General features: G+C 33.1%; 1 protein-coding gene across 1 annotated transcript in view; it reads left to right on the top strand.

Annotated features, from left to right (window-relative positions):
* The window catches only part of LOC107294263 (dedicator of cytokinesis protein 10), a 53,616-nt gene that overhangs the window by 3,172 nt on the left and 33,251 nt on the right, over positions 1-17,193 (top strand). Inside the window, exons 2-4 of the mRNA XM_015823483.1 lie at positions 5,929-6,048; positions 9,409-9,498; positions 16,662-16,744. Of these exons, the coding sequence (XP_015678969.1) occupies positions 5,929-6,048; positions 9,409-9,498; positions 16,662-16,744 (293 nt within the window). The remainder of the gene's footprint in view (positions 1-5,928; positions 6,049-9,408; positions 9,499-16,661; positions 16,745-17,193) is intronic.

Here is a 17,193-nt window from a genome sequence, read left to right as displayed (position 1 = left end):
TTTCACCTGGCAACCCTCTCATTGGATGATTTTGTTTTTCAATTATCTTGCCAGTTAACTCAGGTTTTAGAGTTTTAGATCAGTTTGGCAGCCTTGGCAATACAGGAGGGTGAAGTAATGATGAATTTGGGCAGAGAGGTTCTGTTTGATTAATATTTTGTATTATGCCAGGCAATGGAGTTTGTGAATATAAGCTTTAGCACTCTTTGGAAGAAGTTGAAGAAACAATGCAACTTGTCAAGTGAAGAAGAAAATATGCCATAAGTGTAAGAAATTAACACTCAGTCTTATTTATATATTCTTATATGCAGGCTTGTAGCAAATCCAATTTCTGAGAATAAACACTTTTTAGTTTTGTAAAGCTATAATGTGATCTTTAAATACTCATAAGACAGTATGCTTGCAATGTTGCAGTCTTTCATTAACATAGAGGTATATAACTCAGTCCCAATTTTCTTCTTTTATAATTCTGTTTATTATAAAAAATATTGAGCAGGGGTAGAAGCTGGAGAAAGAGAGTGAGATGATCTTAATTAAATCCCATCTACCCATGATGATATATTTTCTACCTGTAGGAGCAGCACGTGTGTGTGTGTGTGTGTGTGTGTGTGTGTGTGTGTGTGTGTGTTGAAGAGATGTTCCTTTTGTGCTCCTACACAATGCAAAAGTCCTTTTCTGAGTGCTATGCACAATCGTAGTATTATATACTGTATTTTCTCAAGCCCTTTTAAGACAAACATCTATGAAGTGTAATGTAAGATATGTCTCCCTGTTCACAGGAACCATCTTCTCATAGAATTTTTTGTCTTTGAGGACTTAAATTACAGTTTATTCACTTCAGCCAGACACCGCTTCAGTACTTCCACATCTTACTTGTATTTAGATTTCCTGTTTTTTGTCTACTTCAATCTTAGCAATACATTACTTGTTTCAGGTTGCTGTCTCTGCAAACATGTTACACACAAATCGGCACAGATACTCTCTGTGTCTGTGTGCCTAATCAGTTCTGTCTGAATGGAAAATATGTACAGCTGTCAGCCAATGATTTGCAACTGCATTGCTACAAGGGCTTTTAATTATTCATAATTATAAAGTACTTCCTCTGATATTAAATTTCAGTGCTAGAGGCCAAATTTTTTCATTCATCAGAGTTCTCCACTGAGATTAGTCTATTTTGCATTCTGTTTATAATGTATAACTACACATTTGCAGATTCCCAGTGTTTCATTATTTAACAATAGCTTATAGAGCCAACATTGCAGTAACCTCACAAAACAGCTGAATGTCATTGATGTACATCAGGTGTTTTCTTTTCCAAATTTGGCAATCTACATTAGTGTGGATTTCAACTCCCAACATTTCCCAGCCAGTTCTGGTAGTTAAAATCCATAAAAATTGAAAAACATTAACATACATGATTCTAAATTACAGAAAATGTGTAGGTTGCAAAAGAGAATTTGGGAGTTCTGGGTTAAGGATGTAATTTAACCAAAACTGAACATTCACAAAAAGCGCCTACTCGGCATCATAACAGAAGCAAATCTGCACCATAATATTAAATACACCCTAAAGCAGAACTTCAGTAAACCACATTTTATTTTTCTTATATTTTAAAGTTTTTGTGTTGATCTTGATCACTTCTTCATTTTTTTCTCCCATGGGTATTAGGTAGACAGCATTTGGAATGGTGCCATTGGAAGTCCTATTTCATGCTGTGCCATTTGTTTCCTCAGTTTAATTTCTGAATGGACAGCTCATTTATTAACAGATACACACATTTTTGGATACTTGTTTTAGTCTTAGCTGTTGCTGAAGTCCAGTTTCATAAATTTGATAATCAGCTACAGATGATGAAAGTATACCAGAACTTGGTATACATGGAATTCAGTTTCCTTCAACCACTAGATTACATCCAGATCTGGTTGAAGTATTAAGAACTTCTTTTAATTTACATCATTGATTTATGTAAGCTTGAAGTCAGTGAGATTTCTTAAGGCAGAAAAACAAGGAGCTAAGTTTAGTTCTTAAACTAAATATGTTTTTAATTTAATTTGCTCTGTGAATCTAACAATTGAGGGTTATGTAATAAACCCTGGTTAACTAAATCATGGCTTAGAAAATTGTGTCAACCAGTCTCTGACTCAGACCCTTGATACAAGAAACATGAGGACTGTCACTATTGACTGACACAATTTATAATTTCAAGAAAGTTTCCTCCACGCTAAGTCATAGCATTTGAATCTGGATCTCCTGTTTATAAAAATGTATTCCTGTATCCCCACCAGCTAGTATGTCCTTCTTCCCAAATATTCTGCTTTTGATTAATATGCTAGGATGTCCTAAAGACAAGTGATAACAAAGCAATCAATATTAAGATTTGTTGAAGCTCCTAACACATTATGATTGTACTTACATGATTGCCCAGCCAATTTCTATCCTGGGGAAAATATCTTTGTATAGTATTGGCACAGGACCATAGAATCTCCAGTCAAGGAGAAAAAAGTTCTCTCTGCTACCCATTAGCTGCTGAAAATATTTCTAAGAGGTCATCACTTTCTGAACCATAAAAACAAAAATCTTGAAAAGAAAATATCCATGGTCAGTGTCACTACACTGCAATATAAAACAGCAATGAGCTACTGGGATATGCTTGCATTATTTTTCTCATAGTCTGCTGTGCTGTTCTTAAATTTCAACAAACTGTCTAATTTACTGTAGTTTCAAAAACCTTTCTGAGCTCAACACCAAAGTATAGAATAAGAGTGTGATAAGTGAGAGAGAAAAAAGATCTAGTTTGCATGCTTCAGCATTGTGTGTTGAAGCCATCAAGAACTGTTACCAACTTAACATCTGACAGTGCTTTAGATGCTGAACTCTGCTGTTCTTCTCTTGACTGCAGTCAGATACCGAAACCTCAGGCTCTGTGTCTGTTCTGTGAAATCAATTATGAGGGTATTTTTAGTCATTGCTGGAAGAAACAAGGTTACTACCAAAAGAAACAAGATTTTAGGAGGTGATGTTATTTGCTAATCAACATGCTACACACTGGCAGTGGTTAAGGCACTAGGCTAGAAACTGGGAGACTGTGAGTTAAAATCCTACCTTAGCCAGCTGGATGACTTTGGGCCAGTCACTGTCCCTCTGGCCAACCACCATACAAGGTTGTTGTTATGGGGAAAATAAGAGAAGGAAGGAGTATTTAGGGGTGTTCGCTGCCTTGAGTTATTTGTAAAAATAATAAAAATGGGATACAAACAAACACCCAAGGACTGAAAATTGAAAACTGATGACATTTTGCGTCATGATGTCACTCAAGTAACAAAAATTACATGCCATATTTTGTTGTTGAGTTATGAGACATGGTACATCACTGAATGTTATTACCAGATACAGGATTTAAACATTTTTTTAGATATTCTATAGCTGTAACTTCTAAGTATTTCCAGCTCTAGCACTAATTCTGGCCTGGTGTATGTTATGTACAGCCTGTCTAATGAAAATGAATTAGAAATTTCCCATCTTGTACTCTCATGAAAAAATAAATGGTCTGAAAAAAAGGAAGTTAAGAGAAGAAATATTAAGTATCTCTTTTTTATAATCTCATCTTTATTTGTACCTAGCTAACATAATTTATTAGGCTTTTAAAAAATAGCATACATCTTTTTTAAAAAATTAGAATAACCCAGTCCTCCACTATTGAGTCCTGCTGCATAGATTGCTTAGTAGATTCATTTCCAGAATAATTACATTTGGGAAAGATAATTCTATGACTATTTATCCTAAAATGTTATAAATCTCCCAGCAAGCCTTGTAAGGGAGAATGGACTAACTCAATCTTTGTCACATTTCTGTCAGATTTTTTGAGAAATCTCTTGAAGTAAAAATGAAACTCGCCACTAAAAATAATAACAAAAAAATTCTAACCATATATTTGAGGAAAGTCCCTCTACAAATATAAAATGAAATTCATTTCAAGGCTGGGGTTGTCAGATCTGAAACCATTGCTCATGCAAAGAAATAGTACTGAACCTTGAATGTTAAGAATGATAAACTCTTAGTAATTAGAATACTGTGACTAGGACAGCAGGAAACAACTCAGATATCCCTTTTTTCCCTCATAAAATACAAACATGATAATTTAAGAAAGAAATCTATGTTTTTTTTAAATTACAGAATATGTTTCTGAAGCTCCATATGAAGCCTGGATGATCAAACTGGTGTGGGTGTATATAATTTACCTTTTAAGGAACAATGTTCTTTCTCACTTTGTTGTATCAAAGCAATTCAAGAAGTGGAAGAAGTTTAATAATTTGATTTACTTTGATTTAAAAATAAAATACTTTCATTTCCCTTTACTACTTAAAAGTAATTAAATGTGTTTATTGTTGTTCAGATGTGTAGCAATAACACATATTATTCAAATGAAGTTTCAAAACCTGATTTATTTAATATGTTTTGTCGCCGACTACATTATATTTCCTCTTGTCTAAGAGGAAATATTCCAAACCTTGCGACATCATGGTGAATAACATTGGGTCTGGTCCACTCAGGAAACAAGAGCTACTTGCATTTCTGGAAAGATATTTATTGTTAATAGAGTAATTGCATTTGAAATCCTGATAAAACAACTTTCCAGATTAGTTTGTGCCTAGCATAATTAAAGCAGAGTTACCCGGGTCTCTTTTTCTTATTTTCCTCTTCTCCTGGACTAAGAAGTTTCTTGCAGCAGTCTTGTTTTCCTGCCTGCCAGACATTCCATCCCAGGGCCAGGCACTGATGTTGAACAGATAATCAAACACTACCTTTTCAATAAAGGCCTGTAGAAATTTGAGAAAAAGAGATTTCAAGAAGATATTGTGGCAGTGACTGGGTGTGATATATTTGTATATTTGTTTGCAGATAGATCTTTCTTTTTTCTCTCTTTCTTGCTTTTTCTTTCTCTCTTTTTCTTTCTCTCTTTGTCTCTCTCTTTCTTTCTATCTCTTTCTCTATCTCTATACTGTATTTTCTAGCTCTCTGAAAAAAATATTTAGAAAAAACTTTGTTTATACATTCTTGTTATCTAATAATAATTCATAAAGGTGAATAATTTATATCCTTCTTTTCACCTTGCAGGAAGGCATTGGTATTTCCATTCTACACATCTACATTCAGCTTTGGCCTTTGTTTCTTTTTCTACACCCAAGTTAATATCAAAATTCCTTTTGTCTTCCTGAAGATATACATAGTCAGTGAGCAAGACAATCTCCCTTTTCATGTAGCGTATCAAAGAATGTGCAATTTTACCTTTTCTTTGGCTATTTCTTCTAAATGCTTTTAAAGTGTTCATAATGCCTTTCAGCAATAATAGTATTTTCCTGATGCCTGAAAAAGGTATAATCCAGCTCTTTACTGGGGAAAGTATGGGGTTGACTGCCAAATAGTTTATCCTGACAGAGACAAGGATGAATGCCAAGTTAAACAGAGCAATGGTACTTTTGTTTCTAGCAAACGACTTGAATTTAAAATGTGGCTAAGCATAAGAGAGTAATGGGGATGAATCAGCACATAGCTCATGGAAACAACTGAAATTAAAGCACACCATTTGGCACCAAATTCATTTAGAAGATAATTGCAAATAGTTATTTAGTACCGTTAAAAGAAATGTGGATATGTTTCTCAGCATAAAGAGTAGGTTAATGCAGCAATGTAGTATGATTTGTATTACCTGCATATTACTTACCAGGTCCCCCCATCAGGAAACAATCAGACTGATAATGAACATTTTTAGCAGCCAAATCCATCTGGTTATATTTTCAGCTTCACCATACCAACCTGTACATAGCAACTATTGCATGAAGGGATAATGGAAATGGAGCCCCATCTCCAGAAAGTAATACAAAGGAATAATAGAAGTTGATTCTTTTTTTGTGTGCTTTATTGCCTCAGCAGGAGAGACCCAAACTTCTGGAACCTTTGGATTATGAAACAGTAATTGCAGATATTGAGAAGAATGTTGAAAATGATCATCTGAAAGACCTCTTTTTGTTCCCTGAAGATGACTTTTCAGTGAGTGATTGGTGTTTACTAATAGAGCTAAATGGCATCTATAACTTTATCAAGATGTTCCAATTTTTATGCCTTGCACCATATGAGACAGTATTGTGATCAGCTTGGTTTTATTTTTTTAAAATTCAAGACACCCGGCTTGATGTAAAAATAGGATTGGCCTCTTTTTGGTCAAATAAAACACAATAGTTTCTTGCCCTTTACTTTTGACCTTTAGATTCAAGATTACTGAGGTAGGCATGAAACTTAGTAAACTAAGAAGCTTTCAAGGTTGATGTTAATCCATCAGGGTAGGTCAAATCATGAAACAGATTTTAAAAGTTTGGCTGGGATCCACTGTATTGCCATAGGCTATAGTAACATATTCTAGAAAGCCTGACCAAATTTTCCCCTCCCTCCCTCTATACCAGGGGTATCCAACCTTGGCAACTTTAAGATTTGTGGAAGAATCCCCCAGCCAGCAGGTTGGACACCACTACCCTATACTCTAATGAATTAAAGAGAAGTCAGTCTTATTTCTCATGCTTCATTCTGTTTCCTGGTCTTAAAGCATAGTGTTGAAACCCTTGTCTCTGCCTCATGTCGCCAAGGCTATCTCCTTGGGTCTCTAGACGGGAAACCAAGCTAGTGAAAGACATCACATTCTTTCCCTTGGTAATTTAGGGACACCATTTCTTGATTATACTAGGCTTATTAGGCTTATTTCTCACAAAGATAATAACCCCTAAAATTAATGGGTAATAATGGTTCATAGATGCTTTAACGTTCTATAACATGCTTCACCTCTCTTTTATTCCAGTGGAGATTATGAATGATAAAATTTCATTCATAAACCAAGTATTCTTTCTAAATGTATGAAATGTACACTGATACAGGATATATGCAGATCTCTCTGTTCATAATACAACAGCTAGAGATTATTTTTTTAAAAAATGTGCTATTGACATCTCATTTTGACTGCATTGTGTTTATTACAAGAAAAGCTCATAACAATTACACATTGTTCTGAAGTAAAGGGCAGAGAAGATAGGAGACTATGTTTTTCAGTCATAGCTCCATTATGGAATAGTGTCCTGTTAGATATCAGATTAGTCCTGATCAAAACAATACAAAGGGATTAAAATATTAGTTTAAATATTAAAGCATATTTAATATTTATTGGTTATTGGTTGTTTTAATATTATGGTACTTTTTGTAGATGTTATGGAATACCATTATGGATTTTCAGTTATTTTATATTTTAGTTTTTATTGTGGTAATTATGTTAAATATTATTTTGTATATCTTTAACTTATGATTCTTTAAGTGACCATGCATCTGTTTGGATTTGACAACGTATATATCTCATAAAAATAAATAAATAAAATTCTTGCACCAACTCATTTCAGGTGTCCTCTCCAAAGTAGCTTAAAATAACATTATTTTATAAACAGGAAACAGTTCTTTATGTTGAGAATACTTCTGCTAAATTCTCAGAAGGAAAGCTTGTTTAAGAGAAGCTTCACAGAAATTTTCATATTTTAATTTTTTTGCAACATTTGAGATTTGCACTTAATATTTGCACATTTCGAGTAATATTGCATAAATCAGAATATTGGAATCTCTTGATATTTGAAAAATAGCATTTGTTTTCATGTACTTTTGTGGATTATGAGTTATTTAAGCAAGGACTGAATAATTGGCATATCTAATATTTTTATTAAAAATTAGACCTTAGCCTCTGTTGATTTTTTTTCACTATAATGCTGCAAGCTTGACAAATTGTTTGCAGCTGGCTTCTCTAACACTTGTGGTTAACACTTTTCCCTATTGCCAATATTCATTTTGGCATTGGCATTGATAAGAATAATTATGTAAGAAAAAGAACAAGAGGGAACACATAGGACAGAGAGCAAACTGTGTAATTCACTATATTATAATAGATTACACAACACTCTGAAATTCTAAAGGTTTTCCAATTTCCTCCCCAAATTTTTCAATCAAAGGTAGCATTTTTCCTGGCAGATCCAAACGTTTAAAATAAATAGAATATCCATCTTGCTTTCCTGAAGATTATAATAATCTCTTTCAAATTGTATGAGTAGAAGAGACGAGATATTTACACGTTAACATAGGTATATAAATCTCAGTTTTATAGAATTATGTAAATGGTTTGTCATTATGAAACTGGTTTGCAGTTCTGCCTCTTAATTGTATCCATTTTGCTGTTAACAATATTTTACTGTTACGAATAAATAGTAAGTGCTTCTGTATCACAACTTGAAATATATGTGTAAAGAAATGTATTTATAGTAATTCTATTACAGATTCAACTTCAGCAGGAAGTAAAAAAAAACAGCAGTTGCTTCCAGGGTTATTGAATTTAGTTTTCTATGAAATTTATGTTAAACTGGCAAAACAACCCTTGCATTGACAGTTAAAAAGAAAGCTTCATTTTCCAGCTAAGCTAATTTGAGGTTGGAAGGCTATTAACCCATCCAATTTATCCTGATGAAAACTGAAGCAAAAATACAGCCTGGTTGTGCTGCTTTTGATAATCTCTGAAAGGTATCTTTTCAGAAGCATAATAACAGTCCTGGATGTTCAAGTAGGTTTATGAGCAGGAATAAAAAGGAATCAATATTACCAAAACCCTCTTATATACAACTGATAATACTGAAATTTTCTTAAAAAGTCTCTCAAATATTAATATTTTTAAAATATTTATATCTTGCCATTTTTCAGTTTAAAGGAATTTACTGTAGTAACGTGGATACTATATATTTCATTAAGGTAATATAAATTAGAAAAAGGTCAGATTTTCCTATACTATTTTTAAAAAGGCTTTTCTATCAGTGGAAAAAAATCTCTGCCCATGAAATTAGGGTTTGTTCGCACAGGTATCCATGCATTACAGTTATTCTTATTCCTTGACTACTCAGGATTTATTTGAGGTAGCACACTTCCGAAAGCTGGATGCACAATATTCTGTCTTTCAGGTACATTTTTCCACGTTTTTCTCTATCAGGAAAAGGCACGTTGTGAGTGTTGCAAAACTCATTCATGGGTTCAAATAATATCTCCCCCTCACCCCAAAAAAAACCAAATACAGAATTATCTCTTATGTATTATTCCAATATAGATCCTACCTTTCTGCCCATAGAATATTCATGAAAATGAGATGAAAATTGATGCATGATTGATCTGTGATGATTGAAAATATACTTTGCATGCAAATTCCTATGTAAGCTATCTAATGATGCTGTAATCATTAAGATGTACTCAGCCCTTAATTACCCTATTTGACTACCTATGTTATTTATCATTCTTTTATGTGCTCAGATGTGAACTTTTATTCTCTCTTTGTTGATTTCCCATTAGATAGCCACAATTCCCTGGGAAATAAAAACACTGTACTCATCAGTTCCTGAAGAGGCAGAACAAAAGGCAGAATATTTATTTGTTAAAGAGGTAAAGTTATCATTCTTTGCTCTACTTAACCTTGCATATACAATTTTTTTCATGAGATATTTTTTTAAAAAATAATGCTGTGCTGCAACTTTCAACACCATGACCATTTTTTTTCTTTTCTGGGTATTGCTTTTCAGCTTGCAGATATTAACACTATGTTGTATCTGTTACTTGGCAATTGTTCTGTAGTTCTTCCTAGATGTATATTTGTGTCAGGACCTTGCTGTTCTTGATTGATCTCAGAAATATAGGCAAAATCAGACTTGCTTGTGTCTTTAGTTTTTGGTTTGTCTTTGAATAAAAAATTATCTCAGATGATGATAATTATTTTTTGAAATATTTAATTAGGTATAATGAATCAATTTCTAAGATGTTTCCCCACAATATTTAATTCTTAATTGGGATTGGACTTTAATTATTTGAAGAAAGGGATTAGGAGGAATTTGTGGTGGACTGTACTGATGTGGATTCACAGGAGGGAGAAGGTGCATTCCAGAGGAATAAGGGACAACTCAGTTCAAATAGTTTGTCTGACAGAAAGAGGGTTAAGACAGGCCCTTCCTAATAGTTCTCTGAATATAGGCTTATGAAGATAGCAGGGTTCTTTAGTTTGGCAAGATTCTGTCTGTAGGTATAGAACAATAAAGAGTTTGGAAGAATCATCACATGTTTTTCTTGGTTTTTGGGGCTGAAAGAATTTGCTTAAATGGAAATGGAGATATAAATATTTAGGTTCTTATATCTCTTAACTTTAACTGGGCTTTTGCTGATTAATAGGGAGAATTGCAGATTTAGATATGGGTTTATTAAAAAAATATGACATCTAGAATGAAGAAGTATTTAGATGTATTTTAAGAGACAACAATAAAATGCTGATGTTGCTAGATATAAAGGGGAAAGTTTCTTCTAATTTATGGGGTGTTTTCTCTGCACTAATATATATTATATTTTATTATTTATATTTCATATTTCTTAACAGCTCATCCCCTACAGATATACAGTACATATCTATCTGTCTCTGTGTGTAAAATTAATAAAATTATTGGGGAAAAATGAATTCTCAGAGTTGTAAGTTTAAGTTATTGTCTAGAAATATATGTATGTGACCAGGAAGTCATTAGAAGTACACTCATTTTTGTACTTTATTTTTTTAAATAATGTTTTGTTTTTAATCTACAAATCACTACATGATTTGTTATAAAAAGTAGTGCATAAGTTTAATAAATTCATACAGTATGGATTGACATTGTCATCACTGGGAAGTATTATCTGAGAAGAAGCCAGAAGGATTAAAATAGTTATTTTTATTTGTTAATTTTTCAGCCCTGTAATGAAGATTATGTAAAAGCTGCATTAATTTAAAACATATGCATTTGACTGTTTAGTAAACAAAGTTTTCACTTCAGCTGTTTTTAATTAAAATGTTTGAATCTTTGCAAGCTTATGCATTTTTTTTAGTTTCCGTCCTATACTGCATGGGAAAAGGAACTTGAAAACTACAAGACAAATTAAAAGAAGCCCAAATTCTGAATCATTGTCTTATTCTAGTTCTGATTATTGGGGCTGGGTATGTTTTGCAGATTATGATAATCACCCTTACAACCATCAATTTTTTTTAATACTGCTAATTCTTATAGAGTAATAAATAAATTAAGAAATAAACAACAGACAGTAGATTGAGCATTCTTAGAAAATTAATATGCATCCTTGATATGTAGACTCTCAATTCAAGCTTCCATAATGCTGTCTTTTATGTTTGGTTATATATATAATAATTCTATCTTTAAGATTGTGGAGCAGATTTTGTTGAGCACTTCCTATCTTCAAGAACTTATTTTGATAACAGTATAAATATAGTCTCCCAGGAACAGAGCAGGTGTTCTTTGTAAGTGTGCACTAACAAAGGACAATCATATTTATGTTTGGATGATAAGATCAATTTAAATTAATCAAAGATTATTCATAAAGCTAAGAGTTAAATTCATGATTTTAACTCAAGTGAAAATAAAGAATGGCCATCAGTGAGAGTATTTTACTTTTCCAAATCAACAGGTAGAGCATTTTATAGAATTAAAAAAATGTTTTCCAGCAGCACTCAAAAAAAGTGGCTTACATCTGGTCATTGCCCTCATGACTATTGCAGCATTCTCATGGTCACACGATCAAAATGTGGGCGCTTGACAATCTATATGCAATATGAATAATACTAACAACAATCATAGTTAATACATTGACCCGGGGGGAAGGATCAATTGTGACCACTATGGAGAACTCTGAGCTAGACTATTACCATTCATGTATTATTCACAGGCCAGGCATTATGGGCAATAGATTGCCTCCTACTTTTTCTCTTTTTGAAGCAAAGAGCCTTTTTAGAATGTGCATATCTTAAAACAGTGATCTGACTTAATTCTTTTGAGGAGTCTTCCTATGAACAGAATTCTGTAATTAAGACCCCCAAATAAGACTTCAGTAGAAAGAGCTTCACACATCATGACTTTTGTACATTTGTGGAAGTTGTTTTCCTGGTTTAGCTGAATTCCTGACTTAGCAAGGGCTGCCTTTGACAAAGTATCCTATTTCTAGCTGTGATCTTCAGAGAAATGAGCAGGACCTTGAAAACTTCAAAAACTGATGCTCAGCATAATAACAAGGCCAGTTCTGGCTTCATAGTCTTTCTTGGAATAGAGATTCATTTCAGAGTAGAACTCGACACATTTTTTTTTAATCTGGAAAATGTTGCAAACTGGCAAGGTTACAGCTCAGCTGAACCTTCCCATGGAGCCAAAAGAGGTGTGAGAGTCATGATGCAATGGCAAATGCTGGAAAAAGGAATTATGATTTCAGTGGGAATTTGGTTAATGGAATTATGCCAGGATATAGTATTTAAATTTTCTTCTTAAACTGTAAGGCACACATTCCATGTATCATCTCCAAGTGTGTATCTATTTAGCCAGCACAAAGCGATGCCTCAGCACAAAATATTAGTTGTACTAGGATTTTCTTCCGTTTTATATGATGGGCATAATTGCCAAGATTCAAAATGAGGATATTCTGAGTTCCATCGCTGTTTCTATTATGTTCTTCTAATATTAAAATATTCCATTATTTTAATTATTTCACATACAGTATCTTATTCCATATATCTTAAGCTACTGTACAGTATGTGTGTCATGTGGCATTTCCTAGGTAAGCTATATTTCCTTATTTTATTTTATTCTGTCTACTTTGATTTTCCTCCTTCTATTTCTGAAACAAAATCCCTCTCCCATTTATAACAGAAATAGTCTAAATATTTGTTGTCAAACATTCTGCACTAAGTAGGGCCTTGCAATCTCAGAAAGAAAAGAATGAGTAAGATCTTGTATATTTGGTATTGAGGCTGTAGTCCTCTCTCTCAGATTCCAAAAAGTAAGGAGATACCTAAGCAAAAAAACAGAAGAAATGCTCTAAAATATCCTGATTATGCAAGCCATGCAAATTAAAACTGCAATTAAATTAAAATAAAATATTTAAATTAAATGGCATTGCACAAACAGCATATGTTGTTTCCTAATCAAAAAGACTAATCTTGTTAGTGAACCCTTAGAAAAGCTAGAAGTCAGAGAGTAGTAAACTCTGTGATATTTAGTGAGAGCTTACTTTTAAATTGATTTTAAAATATATTATTTTTAAGGTAGAGAAGTACACTTTCTGCCTTGGTTCATCACAATATCTCTGTGATGATGGGCAGTTTGGAGGATGTTGTGCTGCCAATCCCTCATCCCTTCTCTTTCTGACTTAATTGAGTTATGGGGGACATACTTGAAATGTTATTGTAATGAATTCTAATCCTTGTAGGTTAACCAGTTGAAAGAGTTAGTGCTATTTACAGTTCATTATTCATTCTCATTATTTCCATCAAATTTGCCAAAGATGAAGAAGCAACAGGTTTTCTGATGTTTCCCCACAACAGCCAATGGTTGAATCTTTTATTAAATTGAATGTCTAAAACTGAATCAATTTAAACGAAATTTTCTTCTCTTTGAGTCTTGAATATAAAGTGTTTAAATGTTTGTTTCCATCTTTAACTCTGGAATTTGAGTTGGAACTTGGCTGCTTAATTAGCTTTATATCAAAATCTCCATTTCTCATCAACTGCATTTGTTTAATTCGTCAATTAAACACATTGAAATGATTTCCATGAAAATAATATTTACGGTTCTCTGCTGTAGAATTTGTTTTCTGTTTGTATATAATGAATTTATTACACTTTTTCTCAAGAACATGCAATGATCTTTCCTTGCCTCATCCTTTGCCCCTGAAAAACTGGTTGCATAAACCCAAGTAGGAGTGTAGTATACAAGAAGAGCAAAAGGAAGGAGAAAGTAAAGAAGGAGCTGCTGCTTCTTAGTTTCTACCTCCAAATCAATCATCTATCAACCATAGGGTCCCCACCAATCTTCTCTTGTCAGGGCAAGAAAATACACATCCCAGCGACTAAGGAGCTGACAGAGATATCAGTGAAGCATAGAGCTGCTTTTGTTAGAGAACTAGAACTAGCCATGTGATAGGATTAATTGATCTGAAAAAAAACCCCAAGAACAGACAACACTAGATGGCAGATAAGATATATTGTTTAGAAATTTCTCATTCTTTGTTGCCAAGATGTCTTCATTTGGTTCTTTGCAGTCTAGATCTGATAGCCCCATTGTGTGACCTCGTTCCTCCTAGTCTGCTGCCTGGTCTTTCTTTCACGTGGGCTTGAAGTTTGGTACCTGAGATTTTTCACAATGGATGGGTGGGTGGGAAGGTATCTGAGAGGTTTTCATGCTACTGTTCTGTGACTATGTTGCAGGAAAATATTTGAAAATAAAATGACATATGGACCTCTAGGCAAAGTAAGGCAAAATAATTGAAATAATATCACACTTATTTTGGTTACATGTGGTCACATGCTACTAATAGAGCCAAATATGCCATTGTAACATGCTTTTCTTTTTGTATATCTAACCTGATATCTTGGGACTTATTTGATGCCTAGAGTAACCCAATTTTGTCTAGAGAGACCTAAATCTTACATAGCTGCGGAGGAACACAGCTGTTTTTTATATGAAAAAGATAATTAGTTTTATTTTCAGTTCAGAATTGTACTTCCCGTATTTATCTGTAGGATGATGTCCTCTTCTTCCAGTATCTCCTGGTTGATATATGCCATAAAAATATCAAAGACAATTTCAGAACATAACCAGGGGCCTTTTCCAGCTAAGTCTAGGATAATGACTCGCATCAACTTTACACTTATTATATTTTATAAATGTTGATAAGTGCAAAGTGGGATAAGCAATTTGTTTATTTCTATTTCTAGGATTTGTAGCACTCTCTAGTTCCTAATTAACTGGCAAGAACAGTTTTCCTGAGACATTTTGTGCACATCTAGGGCAGAACAATCCAAGCTCTATGAAATTCGTCATACTTTTTTTTAAGTTTAATCAAGGCAGTTAATGTTGTTTGAATGTTCTTTTTATTTTGCCTATACAAGCTGTAAAAAGTCTATGAATGCAATTCCTTCTACTAGTGTGTAAGAACTGATATTTGTACATGCCAATTTTGAATCTGTTTACAAACACTCAAGCAGGCAAGGATATAATTGAGAATTAAATCTATGTTGATTCCCTACTTTTGCATAACTGTGCCATTGTCTCACATATAAGACTAGCAACAGAAATATCAGCAAAAGAGGGAGAGGGAGAAAATTGCCTGTTTCTTTAATAATGTGCTTTTTGTCTGTCGCCTACTAGAGAATGAATAAAATGTGGGTTCTGTTCTATTCTAGATCCAACTCACTGAATGAGCTTTCTCACAGGCTCATATAGTAGTACATGTTACTGATAATCAAATGTACATATACTATGTAACCCAAACTTTTGCTAAACTGAGAGAAAAGTGTTCTTGTTCCACCAATCAGCATTGTAAGGATTGGTCCTGCTGCATTTTATTAAACTTTTTCATATGCAATTCACATTGCATTTCTAAGAAAGAAAAGAAATAGCAGCAAGCTAATATTGGAATTTCTTACTCTCGTTAGGCACTGACTACTTTTATTTATTTTTTTAGTTCTTACTTTTAGATGGGCAGCCAAAGCCAAGAACTGCAACTTATCTAAAGCTATTTAAAGCTTCTGTCCTTCTGATCAAATTAGAACTTAAGTCAGTTTGTACTTGATCCAGCCACATGTATGATTAGATAACAGTGTACACACTTAGCATATCACAAAATTTGGTCTCTTTGTCATCTAATTATTTAAGTACTGTAATATCTTTTACATAGCTTGCAATTGAAAACATAAAAATTTCTTTAAATGAAAGTTGACAAATGACCTGGTTGTCATTATCAATATACTATGTTCTCCATAGCATTTAGATACAAAATGTGTGACAGAAGCTCCAGCTTTCCTGATCATTAGTAAGCCTGCTTTTGGGATTTGCAGTGAGCTACAGATTTATGTTTGATTGATGTTTCAAAACACCAACAAGAAATTTTAAGAGGCTCAAAAACCAATTCATACTCTGGAGCAAAAAAACCTCTGGGGTGATGTAGAATTGAGTAATTTTTATGTGGGAAAAAATATGACAGTTAAATTACAACTGATTGCATTATAGGCACAGTACATATTATAATAAAAACTGGTGTTTTATCATTGCTTTCAGTGGAATGTAAATATTATTTTCAAAAATAATATGTAGTATTAGGTGAAGAAATACAATATGCTTTTGAAAATATAAGAAAAAGCTTAGAAGTTTTTTTTCATAAAATAAAACTGTATTATGTATTGCAACCATTAATTATTCTATGCTTGTTTTATCAAAATTTTATCTGGAAAACCTCTTTAAACTGTGTTTTTCAGTGACCTAATCTCATATGTGCTTCCCAGGATTGAAACACAATTACCTTTTTGAATTGTTTTTATTTTCCCTAATGTTGCCATTCAGTTCTTAGGTCAATAAATTGCATATCAAAACACTTCTGCTAGAGAAAGTTACCTACAAAATGCTTATACTGGCAACAGATCCATATTAAGATTAAATGTACATTTGTAACGTACTTACAAACAATACATACATTCCAACCAAACCTAATTGATTTTCCTTCTTAATCTAATATTTTCTTCTTTATTGTTTTAGGCATGTAAATATTACAGTTCCCAATGGCATATTGTAGTCTACAAATATGAACAGTATTCAGAAGACTTTAAACATCTACCACAGTAAGACACTATGATTTCTTTTTTTTTCTTTTGAAATATTAAATTTAAACATAATTGTCTTGATCACACAGAACAACTGCCTCTGGTCTCCAATAAATTATCTAAGGATACATTATGCAAACATTTCATGTTATAGTTATCATGTTTGACTCTTCTAATAAATGTCTAATTGTGCTGGAATGAAATAGAATCATATAGCAGCTGCCTTAAAGAGTTCTTTAAATTTCAGAGAGTACCACAGACCCCAAAATCTGAGTTACAAATATTGGTGCTTGAGTTACAAATATTGGTGCTTTTAAGAGTTTTAGATAGGTGTTTCTTGTTTCCTGTCCCAAACACCCAAACACATCCAAAGTGCTATATAAACTATTGTGTAGAAGAGGATATTTTGAATTCTATTATCCTCCAGCAACCCACAGCTTTATAAAGATTCTTATTAAAACAAAACC

The sequence above is a fragment of the Protobothrops mucrosquamatus genome, unplaced genomic scaffold (genome assembly GCF_001527695.2).
Source record: "Protobothrops mucrosquamatus isolate PMUCROS unplaced genomic scaffold, P.Mucros_1.0 scaffold1882, whole genome shotgun sequence".
Taxonomy (NCBI): Eukaryota; Metazoa; Chordata; class Lepidosauria; order Squamata; family Viperidae; genus Protobothrops; species Protobothrops mucrosquamatus.
Note: the sequence above shows the minus strand (reverse complement) of the source record. Positions and strands in the feature narration are given on the sequence as shown.